The 17,824-nt window shown below is 54.4% G+C and overlaps 1 protein-coding gene across 8 annotated transcripts in view; it reads right to left on the bottom strand.

Moving 5' to 3' along the window:
* Window positions 1–17,824, bottom strand: part of CACNA1C (calcium voltage-gated channel subunit alpha1 C) — a 434,223-nt gene that overhangs the window by 76,197 nt on the left and 340,202 nt on the right. For all 8 annotated transcript variants that reach the window (XM_047787908.1, XM_047787912.1, XM_047787914.1 and 5 more), the window contains exons 12-18: window positions 17,439–17,599; window positions 16,539–16,764; window positions 3,910–4,117; window positions 2,993–3,113; window positions 1,780–1,894; window positions 1,075–1,195; window positions 777–846 (exon numbers count right to left, since the gene is read on the bottom strand). In XM_047787908.1, coding sequence (XP_047643864.1) covers window positions 777–846; window positions 1,075–1,195; window positions 1,780–1,894; window positions 2,993–3,113; window positions 3,910–4,117; window positions 16,539–16,764; window positions 17,439–17,599 — 1,022 coding nt within the window. The remainder of the gene's footprint in view (window positions 1–776; window positions 847–1,074; window positions 1,196–1,779; window positions 1,895–2,992; window positions 3,114–3,909; window positions 4,118–16,538; window positions 16,765–17,438; window positions 17,600–17,824) is intronic.

The following is a 17,824-nucleotide window of genomic DNA, read 5'->3' as shown; positions in this document are numbered from 1 at the left end:
GGGGGCGGCGGTCACGACACCCTAGGTTCTCAGCCACCCACCAGGTTCTGACCCCATGCAGCCCAGCCTGCACGAGATGGGGTGTCAGTGAGACAGCAGTGCCCTGATGGTCTGCAATGACTTGGAGCTTCAGGCGGGTGAGAATACCTGCAATTCACAGTAAAAGGCTGGCAGGCCAGGCTCACACAGGGCGAGCGGTTTCCTAAGGCAGGGAAGTGACTCCTGAGGGCGGCCAGTGGGCTTCTCACGTGAAACCCTGTCCGGGGAGCCTGCCTGCGGATTTATGATGAGATGGCAGGCAGGACACTGAGTCAGGGAGAGCACTTTTTACAGGAAGAGGCCTGAGAGCAGCTTGGAAAGCAGTGCGTGGGGTGTCTGAGGAGGCAGGACCGCCTCTGGGTAAGGGTGGCACAGATCTGGGATTTACTGTTCTCATTAAGCGAGCATGACACTGCCGCATATGTTACACTAATAAGTTGTGTAACCCAATAATGATTTTACAACATAGGTGACAGTAAAACCTTAAATGTATGCAGGATCCAGCTTGCAAAGGACCCGAAGGCACCGTTCCAACATGGCATATTCTGTCTTCCGCTGTTATTACGAGGAGACCAGGAGCAGCGTTCTCCCCCAGCTGAGAAGGGTGAGACGGGGAAGCCTGGCAGGGCCAGTTCTTGCGGGGGAAACTGGAACCACCACGCAGCCACTTGCACACGGCTTCAGAATTGGCGTCCACCCCCAGCCTCCACCCCCCAGGCCAGGCAGTGGGCCGGTACCTGCAGTTTCTGGGTTGGGGTAGGAACACTTGTCCTCATTTTCGTTGGGCTGGAGGTCGTCCATGTTGATCTAGGCAGCGAGAGAGAGGAGGGGGGTCCAGTCAGAAAGGCTTGGGGTAGCCTTGAAGTTGCGCCCTAGTCTAGGTGGAGCGGTGGATGCAGACCCATGCCCGTCGCTCTGCAAAGGGCCCAGGACATCGACACGAGGCCGGCCTGCCTTCTCTCTGCACTCCCAGCTCTGCTGTCCACCCTCCTTCCCTGGGCCGTGGCCCAGCCACTGGAGGGGACGGCCCCTCACCTTGGTGGCGGGCGGGGACTCTCCGTCTGCCGTGATGGACTTCAGCTCGATTTTCTCCTCCTTGGTCTCCTCCACTGCTGGTTTCTCCACAACCTCTTGCTTCTTCTCTGGGCTGGCAGTCCTGGCCAAAGAAAGAGATGCTGAGTGGAATAGGGTGCTGCCCTGTGGTCCGCTGGGGCCAGGGGTGCAGCCTGCCGGGGCCTGTGTCCGCCCACCTTCAGGACCCACCCACGTGGTGGCCTCGCCTGACTCTGTCTGGAACTTGGTTCCAGCTTCTCGGCTGCTTAGTCCCTGGCTAAACCATCTAAAGGTGCCTCAGGACCAGCAGGTATGTGGCCTAGGACAGTCCATCTGGATAATGACAGGGACAGCCTTGGCCCCACCGTGTCCTCTCAAACGGGAGAAGGGTTACAGAACAGCCAGAGGGGTAGTTCTTCCTGAGGGAGCTGGATTTCGCCTTGGAGTGGCTGTCCCCATCTCTCCAGCTTCCTGGACGGGCAGTGGGGGTGGGGGGAACACACCGCTTTCCCAGGGACGGGGATTCTGCTGGTCCCCACTTACAGCAGAGGATTAGGGGGAGGCCCAAATGACCCTAGGGAGGAGCCCCAGTTCCAGGAGGGGTGGCCGGGCCGGGCTGGGGCCGAGGCTCTCCCCAGCACCCACGGGAGCACATGTCAGAACCAGGCCAGGGCCCTGAGGGGTTACCTGGCCAGCTTCTTTCTCTCCTTCTCCTCTTCCTCCTCCTTCTGGGCAGAGGTGAGGCTCTCAGCATCCGCCAGGTTGTCCACGGCAATGGCCAAGAACACGTTCAGTAGGATATCTGTTTGTGTCCATTCTTAAAGAAAATGACCCTTGGACTTGGGGTTTTTGGTGGGCTCAGGGGGAAGGACACACAGGACACGGAGGGGCTCCAAGCCCAGGGAGCCCCCCTTCCCTCCCCATCACCCTACTGGCTCCCCGGATTTTCTGGGGGTGGGAGGAGGCAGACTGCAGGCTGGGGCCGGGGGCGGGGAGGCAGGGAGCCCAGCCTTGCTCTTTAATTGCTGGTTTCTGTTTCCCTCAGAGATGCCTGGCTGCAAGTGACATTATAAACAGCCTTGCCTCCAGCAGAACGTGGCGCAGAGCTGCCGTTACCCTGCTGGGGAGCTGCCCGCTTGCCCGCCCACTTCTGCGGGAGCCCCAGACCCCGGCCAAGCTCCTAACTGGAGCAGAGTGTGTGGCCTCTTCCCCTGCCACCAATGTGGACGGACACACTTCGGGCCAGGGAACCACATCAGCCCCGACACAGCTCCCAGGTGGCACCGTTCCCCCTGGGAGGTAAGGGGCCTGGCCCCCGAGGGCAGGGGCTGGGCCTGCATTATTCTGCTGAACCTCGCCTGACCCTTAGGTTGGAGGCACTATTTTCACCCCATTTCCAGATCACCAGGGTGGACAGCCTTGGGTGTGCCTGAGGCTGTCTGCTGGCCTCTGTGTCCAGATCTTCTGCGATTCTAGTTTAGACCCATCTGCAGGCAAGCTCACAGGCTTAGGATGGGAGGGGGCGCCTGCCCATGGCTAACGTCCTGCAGGGTGGCTTCAGAGGGAGGGACCCTGGCCAGAGAGCAGGGCGAGAGGGGGAAGGTCACTTCAGGGTGGAGGCTGCGTCCTCCCTCAGCAGGGGACCAGGCCAGGGGAGCCGGAGCCTCACATGGAGTGGGAGTGAGAGGGTGCACAGCACAACACCAGGGCCGCCGCGCCAGGGAGTCACTGGGGATGGACTCGCATCCCACCCAGACCCGCCGGCACAGGCCTCTTCCTGCTGCCGGGGGCCGCAGGCACCTTGACGGCCCCCAGTCAGGACCTGCTGGGGACATACTGGCATTGCAGGCTGAGGGGTAGGGCAGCGGGGTGGGGGTCGGGGGGCAGGAGCAAAGGATACAATTTCCACAGATGAAGAGGATGATGAAGTAAATACAGACTAACATCCCTGGAAAAGAGGGGCCGCCATAAGCCATGATCCCATCATACATCACCGAATTCCAGTCCTCCCCGGTCAGGATCTGAATGACACAGTCCCACCAATAAGGGACACAGCGTTAGACCAACAGCAAACCCCGACACGCCCCTGCCCTGCCCCACTGCTCTGCTGACGCTCTGACCTCTCTCCTCCCGCCCTCCTCCTGCCCTCGGTTCTCCCCAGGACTCTGAGCTGCCACCCCTGCAAGTCCGACCCTCTCCCTAGACTGAGAGCGTGGCCACTGCATCAGTGGTTTGATCGACTGGAGGACTTCCTGAGCAAACTCCTCCTGCCCGCAGCTAAGTGCACAGCCACCATTAGTGGACCTGCGGGGTGGAGGGGCCACATGGTCCCCTGTTTCCCTCAAACATTAGAAATTTAGGTGCTATCTTGAAGACTGGGGTAACAGCCACATATTATTCATGTTACTAGGTAAACGGATCTACTTTTATTTATTTATTTAATTTTTTTGAAATCTATCTGCTTTCCATCTCAACTGCTACTTTAGCTTGGTTCTAAGCCAAGATATCACCAAAGTCACAAATCTGATGGTATTTTTGGGGGGCAAGCGTGATGGGCAGGAAAGACACCCACCACCCTCCTTTCCCCTCCCAGCACGAGCGGCCTGCTTTCTTTTGTTTATATTTTGGGATCTCATTGAATGAAGGTGTCCATGCCTAAGAAACAGTTTTTAAACTGCTTAATTGGATCTTTTTTCCCCAGGAGTCCATCCAACAGTGGAACTCCTTGCAAGGGGTTGGGGCTGGGGGGGCTACAGACTGGCTGACCTCCCCTCCCCCTCCCTGCAGGTCACAATCCCAGCAGAGAAGAGCCCATACCTGAAACACGGTGAGCAGGGACTGGGGAAAGTTATCAAACGTGCTCCTCCGGGTCTGCATCTCATCAAAGTTGAACTTCCCCCCAAAGAGCTGCATCCCCAGGAGGGAGAAGATGATGATGAAGAGGAAGAGGAGCAGCAGCAGGGAGGCGATGGAGCGCACGGAGTTCAGCAAGGATGCCACCAGGTTGCTCAGGGAGTTCCAGTACCTGCGGGCAGTGGGGGGTTAGCATCCTTCCTCTCTCCCCTGGACACACCCACCAGAGACATTAAGATCGATGACAACTCCCTCCTCTATCCCCTCTCCTTGGGCTGGGGCTGGTGTGAACTGGGCTGGCCAGCTCCTAGTCAGCGTGTGAGGGAGTTAACTCAGGACCAGGAATGTGTATCAGAGAACCTGAGGGCCAGGAGTCAGGAGCCTGATTCTGACTCAGCTCTGTAGGTGCCTTTGGGCAAGTCGGGGGACCACCTCCTTTCCGCCCTGCCCCCATCTGATAAAACAGAGGCAGCAGTAGCACACACTTCATTAAGTTATTGGGAGGATTCCATGAAATAATAATTTTTAAAAAGCCCTCCACCCCTGCCAGCAACAAAATAAAAAATAAACCGTAAGACTGAATTAAACTAAAAAGCTTCTGCACAGCAAAGGAAACCATCAAAAAAGCAAAAAGACAACCTACAAAATGGGAAAAAATATTTGCAAACCAGATATCCGATAAAGGGTTGATATCCAAAATATGCAAAGAACTCATACAACTGAAGAGCAACAACAATAAAACCCACAAAAAAAATGCCCCAAATAGTATGATTAAAAAGTGGGCGGAAAGGAGGAGGGGGTAGGGGAGGGATGGACTGGGAGGCTAGGGTTAGGACATTCAGGCTATTACATATGGAAGGGATAAACAACAGGTCTTATTGTGGAGCACAGGGAGCTATAGTCAATATTCTGAGATAAATCATAATGGAAAAGAATATGAAAAAGAATCTATATATATGTATAAATGAATCGCTCTGCTGTGTAGCAGAAATCAACACAACACTTTAAATCAAATACACTTTAATTTTTAAAAAGGAGGAAAAACTGCTCAGAATATTTAGATTCTTTTCCCAAGAAAACATACGAACGGCCAACAGGCACATAAAAAGATGCTCAACACCACTAGTCAGGGAAGTGCGAATCAAAGCCACAGTGAGGTATTAGCTCACACTGGTCAGAATGGCACGACCCTGAGTCTACGAATAACAAATGCTGGAGAGGGTGTGGAGAAAAGGGAACCCTCCTGCACTGTTGGTGGGAGTGTAAACTGGTGTAGCCACTATGGAGAACAGTACAGATGTTCTTCATAAAGTTAAAAATAGAACTACTGGCATTCCTGTTGTGGCTCAGTGGGTTAAGAGCAGGATATGGTGTCTATGAGGACACAGGTTCAATCCCTGGTCTCTCTCTCTCTCTCTTTTTTTTGTCTTTTTGCTATTTCTTGGGCCGCTCCCTCGGCATATGGAGGTTCCCAGGCTAGGGGTCCAATCAGAGCTGTAGCCACTGGCCCACGCCAGAGCCACAGCAACGCTGGATCCGAGCCGCGTCTGCAACCTACACCACAGCTCACGCCAACACCGGATCGTTAACCCACTGAGCAAGGGCAGGGACCGAACCCACAACCTCATGGTTCCTAGTCAGATTTGTTAACCACTGCGCCACGACGGAAACTCCTTTTTTTTTGGCCTTTTTGCCTTTTCTAGGGCGGCACCTGTGGCACATGGAGGTTCCCAGGCTAGGAGTCTAATCCGAGCTATAGCCAGTGGCGTACACCACCAGAGCCACAGCAACGTGGGATCCGAGCCACGTCTGCAACCTACACCACAGCTCATGGCAACGCCAGATCCTTAACCCACTGAGCAAGGCCAGGGATCAAACCCGCAACCTCATGGTTCCTAGTCGGATTTGTTAACCGCTGAGCCACGACGGGAACTCCTCAATCCCTGGTCTTGCTCAGTGGGTTAAAGATCCAGCATTGCCACAAGCTGTGGTGTAGGTCACAGATGTGGCTCAGATCTGGTGTGGCTATGGCTGTGGTGTAGGCTGGCAGCTGCAGCTCCAATTCAACCCCTAGCCCAGGAACTTCCATATGCCTCAGGTGTGGCCGTAAAAAAGAAAACAAAAAACAAAAAAACAGAGCTACCATAGGATCCAGAAATTCTACTTCTGGGGATATATCCAAAGGATACGTCCATTGCAGAATCATTCATAACAGCCGAGACATGGAAACAGCCTCAAGTGTTCACAAATGGATAAACGGATAAAGAAAATGTGAAGTACATATCAACAATAGGATATTATTCAGCCATAAAGAAGAAGAAAATCCTGCCACTTGCAACAATATGGATGGACTTTAAGTGCCTAATGCTAAGTAGATAAGCCAGTCAGAGAAAGACAAATACCATATTATCTCACTTGTACGTGGCATCTAAAAAATACAAAACCAAAAACAAACCAAAAAATCACCAAACTCACAGAAAAAGAGATCAAGTTTGTGGTTACTAGAGGTGGCGGGGGGGTGGGGGGTGGAGGGGGAGAATTGGAGGAAGGTGGTCAAAAGGTACGAACTCCCAGCTACAAGATAAAGCAGTACGAAGATGAAATGTGGAACGCGCTGAGTGTAACAGCACAGCTGAATGGTACACGGCAAAGCAGACAGGGTGGAACCTGGGTTCTTATCATAAGCATACTTTGTTTTCTTTTTTCACACTGTATCTATATGAAATGATATATATTAACTAAACCTACTGTCACAGTCATTTCAGTTTATATAACACAAACCATCCTGCTCACACCTTAGACACTGATATATTATTATTATATACAATTACATCAATTATTTCTCAATAAAACTAGAAAAATATATTTCTACCTCTCTCTCTCCTCCTTTTTTTTTTTTTTTTGGAGCCAAATCAGTGGCATATGGAAGTTCCCAGGCTAGGGGTCGAATTGGAGCTACAGCTGCTGGCCTAGGCCACAGCCACAGCCACAGCAACAGTAGTGTGGGATCCAAGTTGGTGTCTGCAACATATACCACAGCTCATGGCAACAGTGGATCCTTAATCCACTGAGCGAGGCCAGGTATTGGATATTAGTTGTGTTCGATTCTGCTGAGCCACAACGGGAATTCCTAATTCTGACTCTCAATTGAAAAAAAAAAAAAGGAGTTCTCTTGTGGCACAGTGGGGTAGGGATTTGGTGTTGTTACTGCACTGGCTTGGGTTATTGCTGTGGCTCAGGTTTGCTCCCTGGCCTGGGAACTTCTGTATGCTGTGGCTATGCTATAGGTCTGCCCCCCCGCCCCCTCCAAAAAGACCCAAGTAGAATGCCTGGCACACAGGTTAGTGATAATTGTTACCACTACTGATCTTCAGACAAAAAATGCCTTTAAGTTTTTTGCCAGAATGTAGCCCTCAGCCCAGCCTGGGCAAAAGTGAGGTCATCCTTGGGAGGCGGATTGCTGCATCCGTGGGTAAGAGAGGGTGCATGGTTTCCTGAAGTTTCCCAAGGTCACCCTGTTCAAAAAGCTTGTTTTTGTAAAAAGCCTCTCTTCTGGGGATTCTGATTCAATAGCTGTACTTTGGGGCCCAGAAATCTGCTTTTACCAAGGATCCGGGGGGATTCTAATAAGCAGGCAAGTTTGAGAAATCCTGGATGGCAGCAAACCCATCCCTCCCACAGGGCCAGGCCTGTGGCTGGCGGGGCCCTGTGTCTCTCTGCCATGAACATGATGCCCTTCACTGCTGGGATGGGTGGGAAAGAGCCCTCTGTTGGAAAAGTGGGTTGAGGCAGGGGGACACAAACGGTTGCTGTAAGGGGCTTGGGTGCCTGTGGCAGGGTCGGTACAGGATAAGGGACCCACTGCAGCCACCAAAGGGACTAAGCCTCCAGCTGGGCGAGAGAGGACTGTCTCAATTCCCTGCAGTGACACCTCTGGCTGCCTGCTTTCCGGGTCACGACCTTGATCTCTTCCGCTTAGAGCGTCCCAGCTGGCTACCAACGGAGACGGAGGATTGTTCTTACTGCCTAAGACAGCGACATGCAGCCCCGCTGTGGCCTTGCAGCTGCACCCCGGCACGGCCTCTCTCCCGAGAACAGTTTCATATTAAGTGACAGAAGCAGATGGGCCAACAGTTTGGGTGTAAACACGAACTTCTTCCCCTCCTGGAGTCTCTCACGCTCCTTTCTCCTTCACAGACCTGGCCTCTCTCCACCTCTAGTTTGCCTGCCCACCACACTCCCTCTGTTTTTGCAGAATATTAATGCACATTGATTTGTATCTGGTCTATAAATGCTCTTACACGTTCCTCATTTGCGACAGACTTGTCTCACCCAAACAGGCTTGAGTTCTTGAGGGCAGAAGGCAGAGGTTTTCCCTTCCACCCCCTCCACCTCCATCCTCAAATAAATTCTGTCTAAGCTGGTGTGTGTGATGAGCTCTGGGACACCCAGTGGCAGCCATGGTTCTGCTTAGAGCAAGGAGTCAGAACCTCTCTGGACTGGATCTCCCACCCCCACCACCCCAGTTAAAGTTCCCAAAGCTGCCTGGAGATGAGAAGCTGAGGAGGGACCATTTTCCAAATGCTGACTCCCGGCGTTGTCACATGACCCTCCAACACCTGCCAGCAAGCCGGGATTTAGGAACCAGTAACTCTGGAGCCTATGTGTAAGGAGAAGGTCCAGCCACATCACAGGGGAGAGAGTCCGCTTGTGGATTAAGGTCCCAGAGCCCCTCCGAGATCCTGTGTTTCAGTGGCACAGAATATTCTGGGAGAGTCTTAATGGCCATAAAAGATTGGGGCCTTAATTTTCACGAGGCCCGTGCCCAGGAGAGAAATACACCAGGCCTAGCACTGAGGTTCGAAGCTGTCTGCCAGGTGGGCACCAGCCCTAAGGGGAGCCGGCCGAGGATGCCCCAGACTCCAGGGAGAAAGTTGGTGTGAAAGGGAGGAGGGGATGCTGGGGGAGGCCTTGGGGGCCGGGGTTGTGGGGAGGGGATCAGGGAAGGCAGAGCTCCACTGGGGACAGCCAGCCAGGAGCAGAGCCTCTGGTGAGAAGGGAGAACTGTCTTCTCATGGCCAGAGCAGGCTGCCCGGGTAGCCTGAGCTCTTTCAGTGATTGCACTTCTCAGCAGAGACAGGAGCCTGCAGCCCGCCCCCCAGGGGAGCCCAAACCCTCAGTCCCTTCAGGCCTCTCACAGCCATGCAGCACAAGCCCCAGTGACTCCGATGGCCCTGCCGCCAGGTCCCTGCAGCAGCTCCCCCCACAGCTCGGTGAGGAGCCTCAAAGGAGCCATGGATAGTGTTCTCGGAGCTGGTGATGGATTATAACACACTGGAAAAATCTAACCCACGGATGTTGAATGGATAATAGGAACAAACGAATGACTGAGCAAATGAACTAGAAAATCACCTTTCCCAGTGGCCGGTGATCCAGGTACAGACCATCACAGGTGACAGGTCTCTGCGGGGCAGGGTTCCTGACATCTCTCTGGGTTTCTCCTTAATCACAGCTCGAAAGGGAACCTCACAGCAGAGGGACCTGAAGATACCCCTTGGCCACGTCCCCCCTTGGAGTTACCGATATCAGACCCACAGAGCTGCGAACTTCCTGGTGTCACCCCTGCAGTCCCTGTAGGCCACACTCGAAGTCCCCTCACCAGGCATCCCCCTGGTGACCACTCTGTCCCCAGTCTGCTTCTTATTCACCCATCACTGACAGGGTAAGAGGTCCAGACACCAGGCCTACCAGCTTGGGTCACATCCTCCGTGCTGAGAGCACAGCCCAAAGGAAGTGACTAGAGGGTTGGGGGGCTTGTTGGATGAAGGAATGAATCTTAAACATGATGCCTTTGTGCTTATTGGAGGGGCGGTGAGGGGATGGGGGTGACACAGACTCCTGTGTGTGTGTGGAGCAGGGGGGGTCACACCCACTTTGCCCAAAGGTGGCTCCCCGCCCACATCATCTCTAGGTCTGGGGGAGGGGGTCTGAGCCTCCTGACCGCCTGTCACCAGATCACCCACCACCAGATCATGTGTCTGGAGGATGGACTGGTGGTTCCCGGGGTGGCGGGGAGAACTGGGTGAGGGGACAAAAGGTATAGACTTCCAGTTATGAGATCAGGAAATCCTGGGGCTGCGGTGTTGGCATGGTGAGCAAGTTCATGGTACTGTACACTGGAAAGCCACTAAGAGAGAAGATGCTAAAAAGTTCTCAGCACAAGACAAAAAATTTGTAACATGTGTGAGGTGACTGATGTTACCAAGACTTAGGGTGATTGTTGCATAATATGGACATGGCTTGAATCCTGTGCTGTCCACCTGAAACCAATGCAAGGTCATGTGTCAACTATGGTGGATGTTTGGACAACTCGGGGGTTAGGGCACCCCCTACAGCGGTTGCAAATCAGAGTATAACAGTCGGCCCTCCCTAGCTGAGGTTCTGGGTCCCCAAATCCAACTAGCCATGGACCATGTGGTCCCACAACATGAAAAATATTTGCTTATAAGTGGGCCCGCACGGTTCGAATCCATGTTGTTCAAGGATCAAGTGTATGCCCCGATTTTTTAAAAAGGGAAAAAGAGAAAAAATCTATCATTCATTAATTTGCTGCACAGAAAGTAGGGTTGCTATAGCTTTGTGATGCTTGGGCAGGATTTCCAGAAAAGCATGTGAATCATATGCCTGGAGACAGCGTCCACCCTGGGGGCTCAGAACCAGTGGCCACAGACCTGAGGGCAGCTGCCAGCTTTGGTTCACAAGACCGACAGCAGCCAGGCCCCTGACCTAGCCTTCCTGCTCACAGACACGCCTGGGCTGAGAAGCCACTGTCCTTGGGCCAGGTCGTGGTAGAGGGTCTTGTTTGTGTTCAGCCTCTGGGCAGGGTGATGGGAGCACTTTAAAGAAAGTGGCAGTGGCCTGGCAGACACTGCCCCCTCAATGTCAGCCTGTTTCCTGACCCCCTGGCCTCAGGTCAGATGATGCTCAGGTCCCAGAACCCCTCCCTTTCAAAAGGTTTGTGGGTGATGAACTGGAGGGGTTAGTGGCATAATCACCATCCCTGGAGGCTTTTTTCCTAATTGATTCAAACACAATCACGCACCAAAAAGAAAGCTATGGTGAAAAGTCTTGAACCCTGTAGGGAAACAGGAAAACCAAGCCCCATCTCTTCTTCACGTGCATGAAAGAATCCTCCAGCATCGGGGGCTCGCCCCCCACCCCAGCACAAGGTGGTTCAGAGACACGCCTCCTGCTGCCTGCCATCCTTGGGGTCAAGGTCTCACTTCAACCCTCCTCTGGCTCTAAGTCACTCTCCCCAAAGTGTGTCCTGCTCACCTGCCCCTCCAGCTGCAGCAGGTGCACGTGAGGGCTTTTCACCCGTCACTTTCTTTGTTACCTAAACTCCCTGGCCTTCCTCATTTTCATCCCCCCGCCCCCCACCTCGGGCTAAGGGAACCCTGTCTGCATCTTGCTGCTGCTCTGTCTGCCTCAGGTTTGTGCCCATGGATCCTCCCGTCTCTGGACGATGGAAAAAACCCAAGCCTTGTTTGAGCCGGAAACATCCTCTTGTAAACCCAGGCTTCAAAGAGCTCAGGGCCACCCTCTGCGTTCTGGGTACAGAGCAGAGCCCCAGGCCTGCTATAAATAAAAGATCCTCAAAATAACGGCACCCACAGCTCTGGGGAGTTTTTCAAACTCTCCACCCCACTGCCTCTCTGTTCCAGAGAGGGTCACCGCTAAATTTATACTCGTCCCGACTGCTCTTGTTCCGAGGAGCAAAAAGGACCCCTCTCCATGCTGTGGCTTTGATCTATTGTGGTGGAGTATTTCAAAGCGAAGTCACGTGGTGAGTCTATGCTAGGGCTGCTGTCCCCGTTCCCGAGGGCGGGAGTGGGTGGCGGGATGCGGGTCAGGAGAGATAACCTGGGGGAGCAGATGGACTTCATTCAGTGGAAGCTCAGCTTCCCGTGTGCAGCTACAGGACCCATGGGTGGTGTCCAAAGACCACTTCAGTAAAGTAAGGCCCTGGTCCCGTAAGACCCCAGAGCCTGGAGGAAGGCTGGAGGCTGAACAGGCATATGCAGGGCCAGGAGACAAAGAGAATTCTAGATGATGGTGGTCAGGGCCCCGGGCAGCCTGGGGCTAGAAGTCAAACTTGCCAGCTTGGCTCCTTCTGTTAGCTGCCCACCCGTCCATTCCTGGGCCAGGACCCAGTTCTTGTCTGTCACTCCAGAGTCAAACCCACCTGGGTTACGGACCCCAAGGCCCCGTCTCCCCTGTTTGCATTGGAAGCCTTGGTCACATCGGGAACAGAGCCTCACGGAGATGTGACCTGGTCACACTGGCAGGGTGGCCTGGCCTTGGCCGTGGGGTTTAGCAGGTGCTTCCCTGAGAGTCTCAGAGTCCCCGCGTTGGCCCTATGGTTGTGTCACACTGCAGCAGGGGACACAGAGTCGTCCTCACCTGTGTCTTCTTAATCCCCAAGAATTGGGGCCCACTGACAGAGGCCTCCAGGCTCTGGATTCTGAGCTGCCTTCTTCACAGATCCTGGACCCACCCTGGGAACTGGGCAGGCACCAAAGTTCCTTTATGAAAATGGCCCATAGCCTCCCTGGAGCCCTGAGAAGACTAGGAGCTGGGAGGTGGGGGGTGGATCTGACACACACGGCCAGAGTGGCAGGACAGGGGGACACTGGGAGTCTGGAGTGTTTGCCAAAGGCTTGTACTTTGGGGCTCTGGGAGTCCCACTTGTGGTCAGCAGGAGCTCCGGGGGGCCTGCCTGTGGTCAGCGGGGTCTCCTGGGGGGCTTGCTCATGGTCAGTGGGGGCTCTGGGGAGGCTGCCCATGGTCAGTGGGCAGCAATGGGTCTGTCTGTGCTGAGTCAGCCCAGCCTCACTTGTCAGGGGAGGAACAGGAGGAGGAAGAAAAGGATTTAAGGCTTAAGAGAGGAAAACAGCAAGGGCTGGAGAGATTCTGCTACACTTGAAAACCATTGGTATGAAAAATGAGATGCAATTAGTAATCGGAACCACATCCAGATTTAACCAAACTGAAGCTCTTCTTCTTCCCCATAGAGGGAACGTCAGGCAGAGCTGACAAACAGCAGACCAACTAGAGGCTGAAACTAGGTAACACTTAGAGCCCCAGAGAACCTCAAAGCAGGAGAAAAAGCCCTCCCATCACGACGTGGGAGGCCCCATGGGTCATTTACCCAAAGATTTACCTTGGCCGTGTGCGCCCCTCTGTCTCCCTGTGGTACCCAGTCTTTGCTGCCCTGCAATCCCCCACCCACAGCACGGGAGTGGTCAGTGATCAGCTGACATTATTTTTTAAAAAATGAGACCCATAGGGTGGATGATATTCACACATGCTGTAGACTCCCTAAGGCATGCTTAGATTTTGACCAAACACCAAAAAATGTAAGTAGGCTCGTCGCTCAAGGTCATCACAGACCAAAGACTTGTGCTCCCACAGAGGCAGGGACGAGTTGTACGTCCACTGATTCTCGTCTGTTCATAAAAGCATTTGGGACCACAAGTGACCAAGAGTGACGGTGTTACAAGAGCAATATTGACTTTGCCTGTATTTAGTGTTTCGGAAAGAAGCCATTCACACGTTTAGGTGTTTCAGCTCAGTACGAGCAAGTTGCCTGAGACTCAGTGTTCGGCCGCTCTGGACGTCCGAGGGTCATGAGGTCGTGGCAAGAAGCGATGGGTGGGGGGAGACAGGGGGGCGCCCCCCCTCAGCTCTTAGATCACAGGCCCTGGGGAGGGGAGGGCCGCCTGGAATTGGAGGAGGGGTGTCTGGGGCTCTAAACAGAGCCTGAAACACGCACAGGTGCGTACGAACGAGCACAGAATCAATTAAAGCCTCTGCTGGGTTCACCCCAGCTCCTCCTCGCTCTTCTCAGTCGAGGCCCCTCAGAGGGAGGGTCTTAAAGGGGTGGGGGCTATAGTCTGGAGAAGAGAGCAGGGACCTAAGGACCCGGGTGTCTAGTCATACCTCAAGGTTTATCGGTCTAGGCAAGAAAGAAGATAAAAGGCAGGAAATCAGGTCAGAGGAGCTCAAAGCGAGCTCGCTGGGCCACCAGCTTGGAACCCCCCGGGAGCGGCGGGTTGAAATCCCTGGAGTGGTGGTGGGGGAGTTCTCTTGAGGAGTTCAACTAGGCTTGAGCGTCACAATCACTGGGTCAGAAAACATTAAAAATTGTTATCAGACGCCGCAACATTTTCTCCAAGAGAATTAAAAAGAAGAGGGGGAAACAGGCGGGACTGGGCAGAGATGACCTGACTCCAGGGGCTGCCACACCCCAGCTGCTAGTCCAGGTACTTCCTGGGCACCAGTGTGCACGGGGAACAGGTTTTGGGGGCGTGGGACCCCCACAGCTAGTCTTTTTGTTGTTTTGCAAAAGCCCCACCTCCCTGTCCCCCACCTCTCCAGAGGATTTGGGGACTGGAAACCAGGAAGATGATGGATGGCCTTTGCCAAAGTCACTTCCAATCAAATGATGATGCTATTCCATTTATAGACTTTATAGAGATCTGATAAGACCACTCATCCTTCTTGAGGGGCTGTGGGAAGCTCTTGGGTAAAGATATATTTTATTTGTTTATTTATTTTTGTCTTTTTTAGGGCCACTCCTGTGGCACATGGTGGTTCCCAGGCTAGGGGATCGAATCGGAGCTGCAGCTGCCAGCCTACGCCACAGCCACAGCAATGTCAGATCTGAGCCCTGTCTGTGACCTACACCACAGCTCATGGCAATGCCAGATCCTTAACCCACTGAGTGAGGCCAGGGATCGAACCTGCATCCTCATGGATACTAGACAGATTTGTTTCTGCTGAGCCGTGATGGGAACTTCAAAAGATAGATTTTAAAACAGTTTCTTGGTGATCGTTTCAGGTCAGAAATACAAAAATTGTTGATTAAAAAATAGAATGGATGTTAAATCTCTTCAAGATGCTCCGACAATATCTGGGGGCAAGAATTCTTTTCTGTAGGGATTTAAAAAACAAGAACAAAGCCCCAAACACATGGGTGTCCTGCAGCCCCTATTTCTGCCCCCCCACCAAGTTCAGAGTATGCTGAGCCAGACAGTTACATCCAGGGCCTGACCGACGACACCAACCCCACCTTTCCCAGCACAACTCTGGTGACGTCCAGTCTCCCACCCTCACACGCTAAGGCCAGAAGGCTTGTCCTTCTGGGGGCACAGTTTGGACCCCGCCCCAGGTGCTTCTGACGTGTCTGTCTGAGGGTGACCACAGGCCACCCACTGCGAGAAGCACATGTTATACAGAGACTCAGACACTACCTCCAGCACTTTCATGCTCACGTTCATGGTGGGGAGTCTGCTGTTTTCTACCCTGTTTCATCCTTTCATTAGGAACGAGACTGTGGAGAAATGGGAACCCTCAGGCCTCACTGCTGGAAATGGAAAATGGTCCAGTCTCACTGGGAAACGGGCTGACATGTCCTCAAAATCTTAGCTATATAGCGTTACCAAATGACCTAGAGACTCTGCTCCTCGATACGCATCCAAGAGACCTGAAAACATGTCCGCACAAAACCTGAACACAGATGCTCCCCGGAAAACACGTCCACACAAAACCTGAACACGGATGCTCCCTGGCAGAGTATTCACAGGAGCCAACAGGCAGGAAGGAGGCCACATGTCCACCAATGGCTGGATGAATAAACAGAATGCACTGTGCCTCCAAAGAAGGGAATGTAACTCAGCCATAAAAAGGAAGAGAGTTCGGATCTATGGACCACGTGGGGGAGACTTGGAACTATCACTCCACGGAAAGAGGCCATGAAACAGCACAAGTCACACGACCCTATTGACAGGAACTGTCCAGAGCAGGTGGGTCTGTAGAGGGGGCAGCAAACGAACGGAGGGCAGTGTGCTCAAGGAGGGTGGAGCGGGTGGGGGTCTGCTTTAGGGGATGAAAATGTGCTAAAACTAGACTGTGGTGGTGGCTGTAAACCTTGGAAGACACTTTTAAAAAGTCCCTGAATTGTACACTTTAAAAGGGTCAGTTATATAGTATGTGAATTAAACCTCCATAAAGCTGTTTAAGAATGATGACTGTGGCCCAACATGCTGATTTCACTACCCAAAACAGGTCATAACAAGGTGAAAAACTGCTGTCCTGGAGCATGCTGCCCACTCCTGCCCCCAAGGAGGGTTAAGGAGCCCGAGGCCTTAAGGTGGGTGGGGACAGTGGGCGGAGGACCCGGGCCTGCCTTTTGGCTGCACACGTCCAGCTAGAAGAGCGCGTCTGCCTCAGTAGCCCAGCGCCACGAAAACAGAGCTGCTGGCGAGCTTTCGGGGAGCCCAGCCAGGACAGCCCCTTGCTCCTTCCCTGCTCCCGCCTCAAACTCACACAGAGGGCTCGGCCCTCAGAAGCCACCTGTGGCCTGGGGAGGCAGCCCTGGGGCTGCCACCCCTGCACCATCCACTAGCGGCCAAAGGACCATCTGAGTGATGTGGCCTCGTGGCTCCCTGCACTCACACGCCCAGGGTAGACCCTTGGGGAAATGGCACCCCCACCCCAGCCCCATGTCCGGGGCAACGAGGCCCACCCACCGTGTGATCTTGAAGATCCTCAGGAGGCGGACGCATCTGAGCACGGAGATGCCCAGCGGCGACATGACCTTGGTCTCCACCAGGATGGTCTCCAGGATGCCACCGCACACGATGAAGCAGTCGAAGCGGTTGAACAGGGACACAAAGTAGGCCTGCAGCCCCAGGCTGTACATCTTGAGCAGCATCTCCGCCGTGAACAGGGCCAGCAGGGCCTTGTTGGCCGTGTCTGGAGGGACCCGCAGGGGGCGCTGTGAGTGTCAGAGTCCCCGCGGGGATCCCCTATGCTCGCCCCGCCACACCCCTCTCCCTCGGCCGCATGGGTGGGAAGGCCGTGCCCCTGTGTCCCCTGCTCCTCCCGGCAGCTCTGCCAGGCCAGGCGGCTGTTGGGGCCCATTTCGCAGGAAGAGAAGTGGGCTGGCCTGGCCAGCTCTGCCCTCACCACCAGGAGACGGCCTGCCCAGGTTCTGGGAGACTCCCCTGGGCAAGGCCAGGTCTGCCTGACCCCCTGGATCAGTGCTGAGGCTCTGGCCAGGGAGATCCCCCCCGGGACCGACTGAGTCGAGGGCAGCTTCTTGCACTCAGGCCACTCCTGTCCCCTCTCAGGCTCTGGGCTTGCCACACCCGCACAGGCTCAGGACAGCACACCCGGAGACTATGCTGTGCCTCCTGCTCCAACAACCCACATGCGGTGACCGCTGGGGCAGCAGACAGCTTGGGCCAGGCCGGGGGAACCCCGTCTGTTTATAATGAGCTTGTAGGTTGTACTGGCCTGCAAGCTGCCAGGCCCTCTGCATGTCTGGCGTGGCTGCCGCCGGCTGCTTTCCCATCGACCTCGTGCCCTTGGCCACGCCCTCCCTGAGACTGGGCTGGGTCAGCCTGGCGAGCACGGCCCTTTCTCACCTTGCACTTCTGTGAGCCAGCGGGGCTGGTTGTAGTGCTCGGAGGCGATGGTGAGCGTGTTGAGGAACACCAGGAAGATGACCAGCCAGTAGAAGATGCTCGACTTCACGGCTGCGCGGCACTTCCTTCGGCAGAAGCGGTTCCACCTGCGCCAGTAGCGGCTGGAGAGGGGCGAGGACGGGAGGGAGGCGGCTATGAAATCTGGGTCCCACAGTAGCACCTGGCTCCCTGAGCTGGCAACCCCGGGGTGAGGATGAGGGCCCCACCAAGGTTACCGGCTTATCACCAGTGTGGCCTCGGGGTGCCCTGCTCCACTGGGACCTCAGCACTCTCATCTGTGACACCGAGAGGGCCAGCCTGGTGTGGCAGGCTGGCCTAAAGCTGAA

This window comes from Phacochoerus africanus, chromosome 7 (assembly GCF_016906955.1).
Source record: "Phacochoerus africanus isolate WHEZ1 chromosome 7, ROS_Pafr_v1, whole genome shotgun sequence".
Taxonomy (NCBI): domain Eukaryota; kingdom Metazoa; phylum Chordata; class Mammalia; order Artiodactyla; family Suidae; genus Phacochoerus; species Phacochoerus africanus.
Note: the sequence above shows the minus strand (reverse complement) of the source record. Positions and strands in the feature narration are given on the sequence as shown.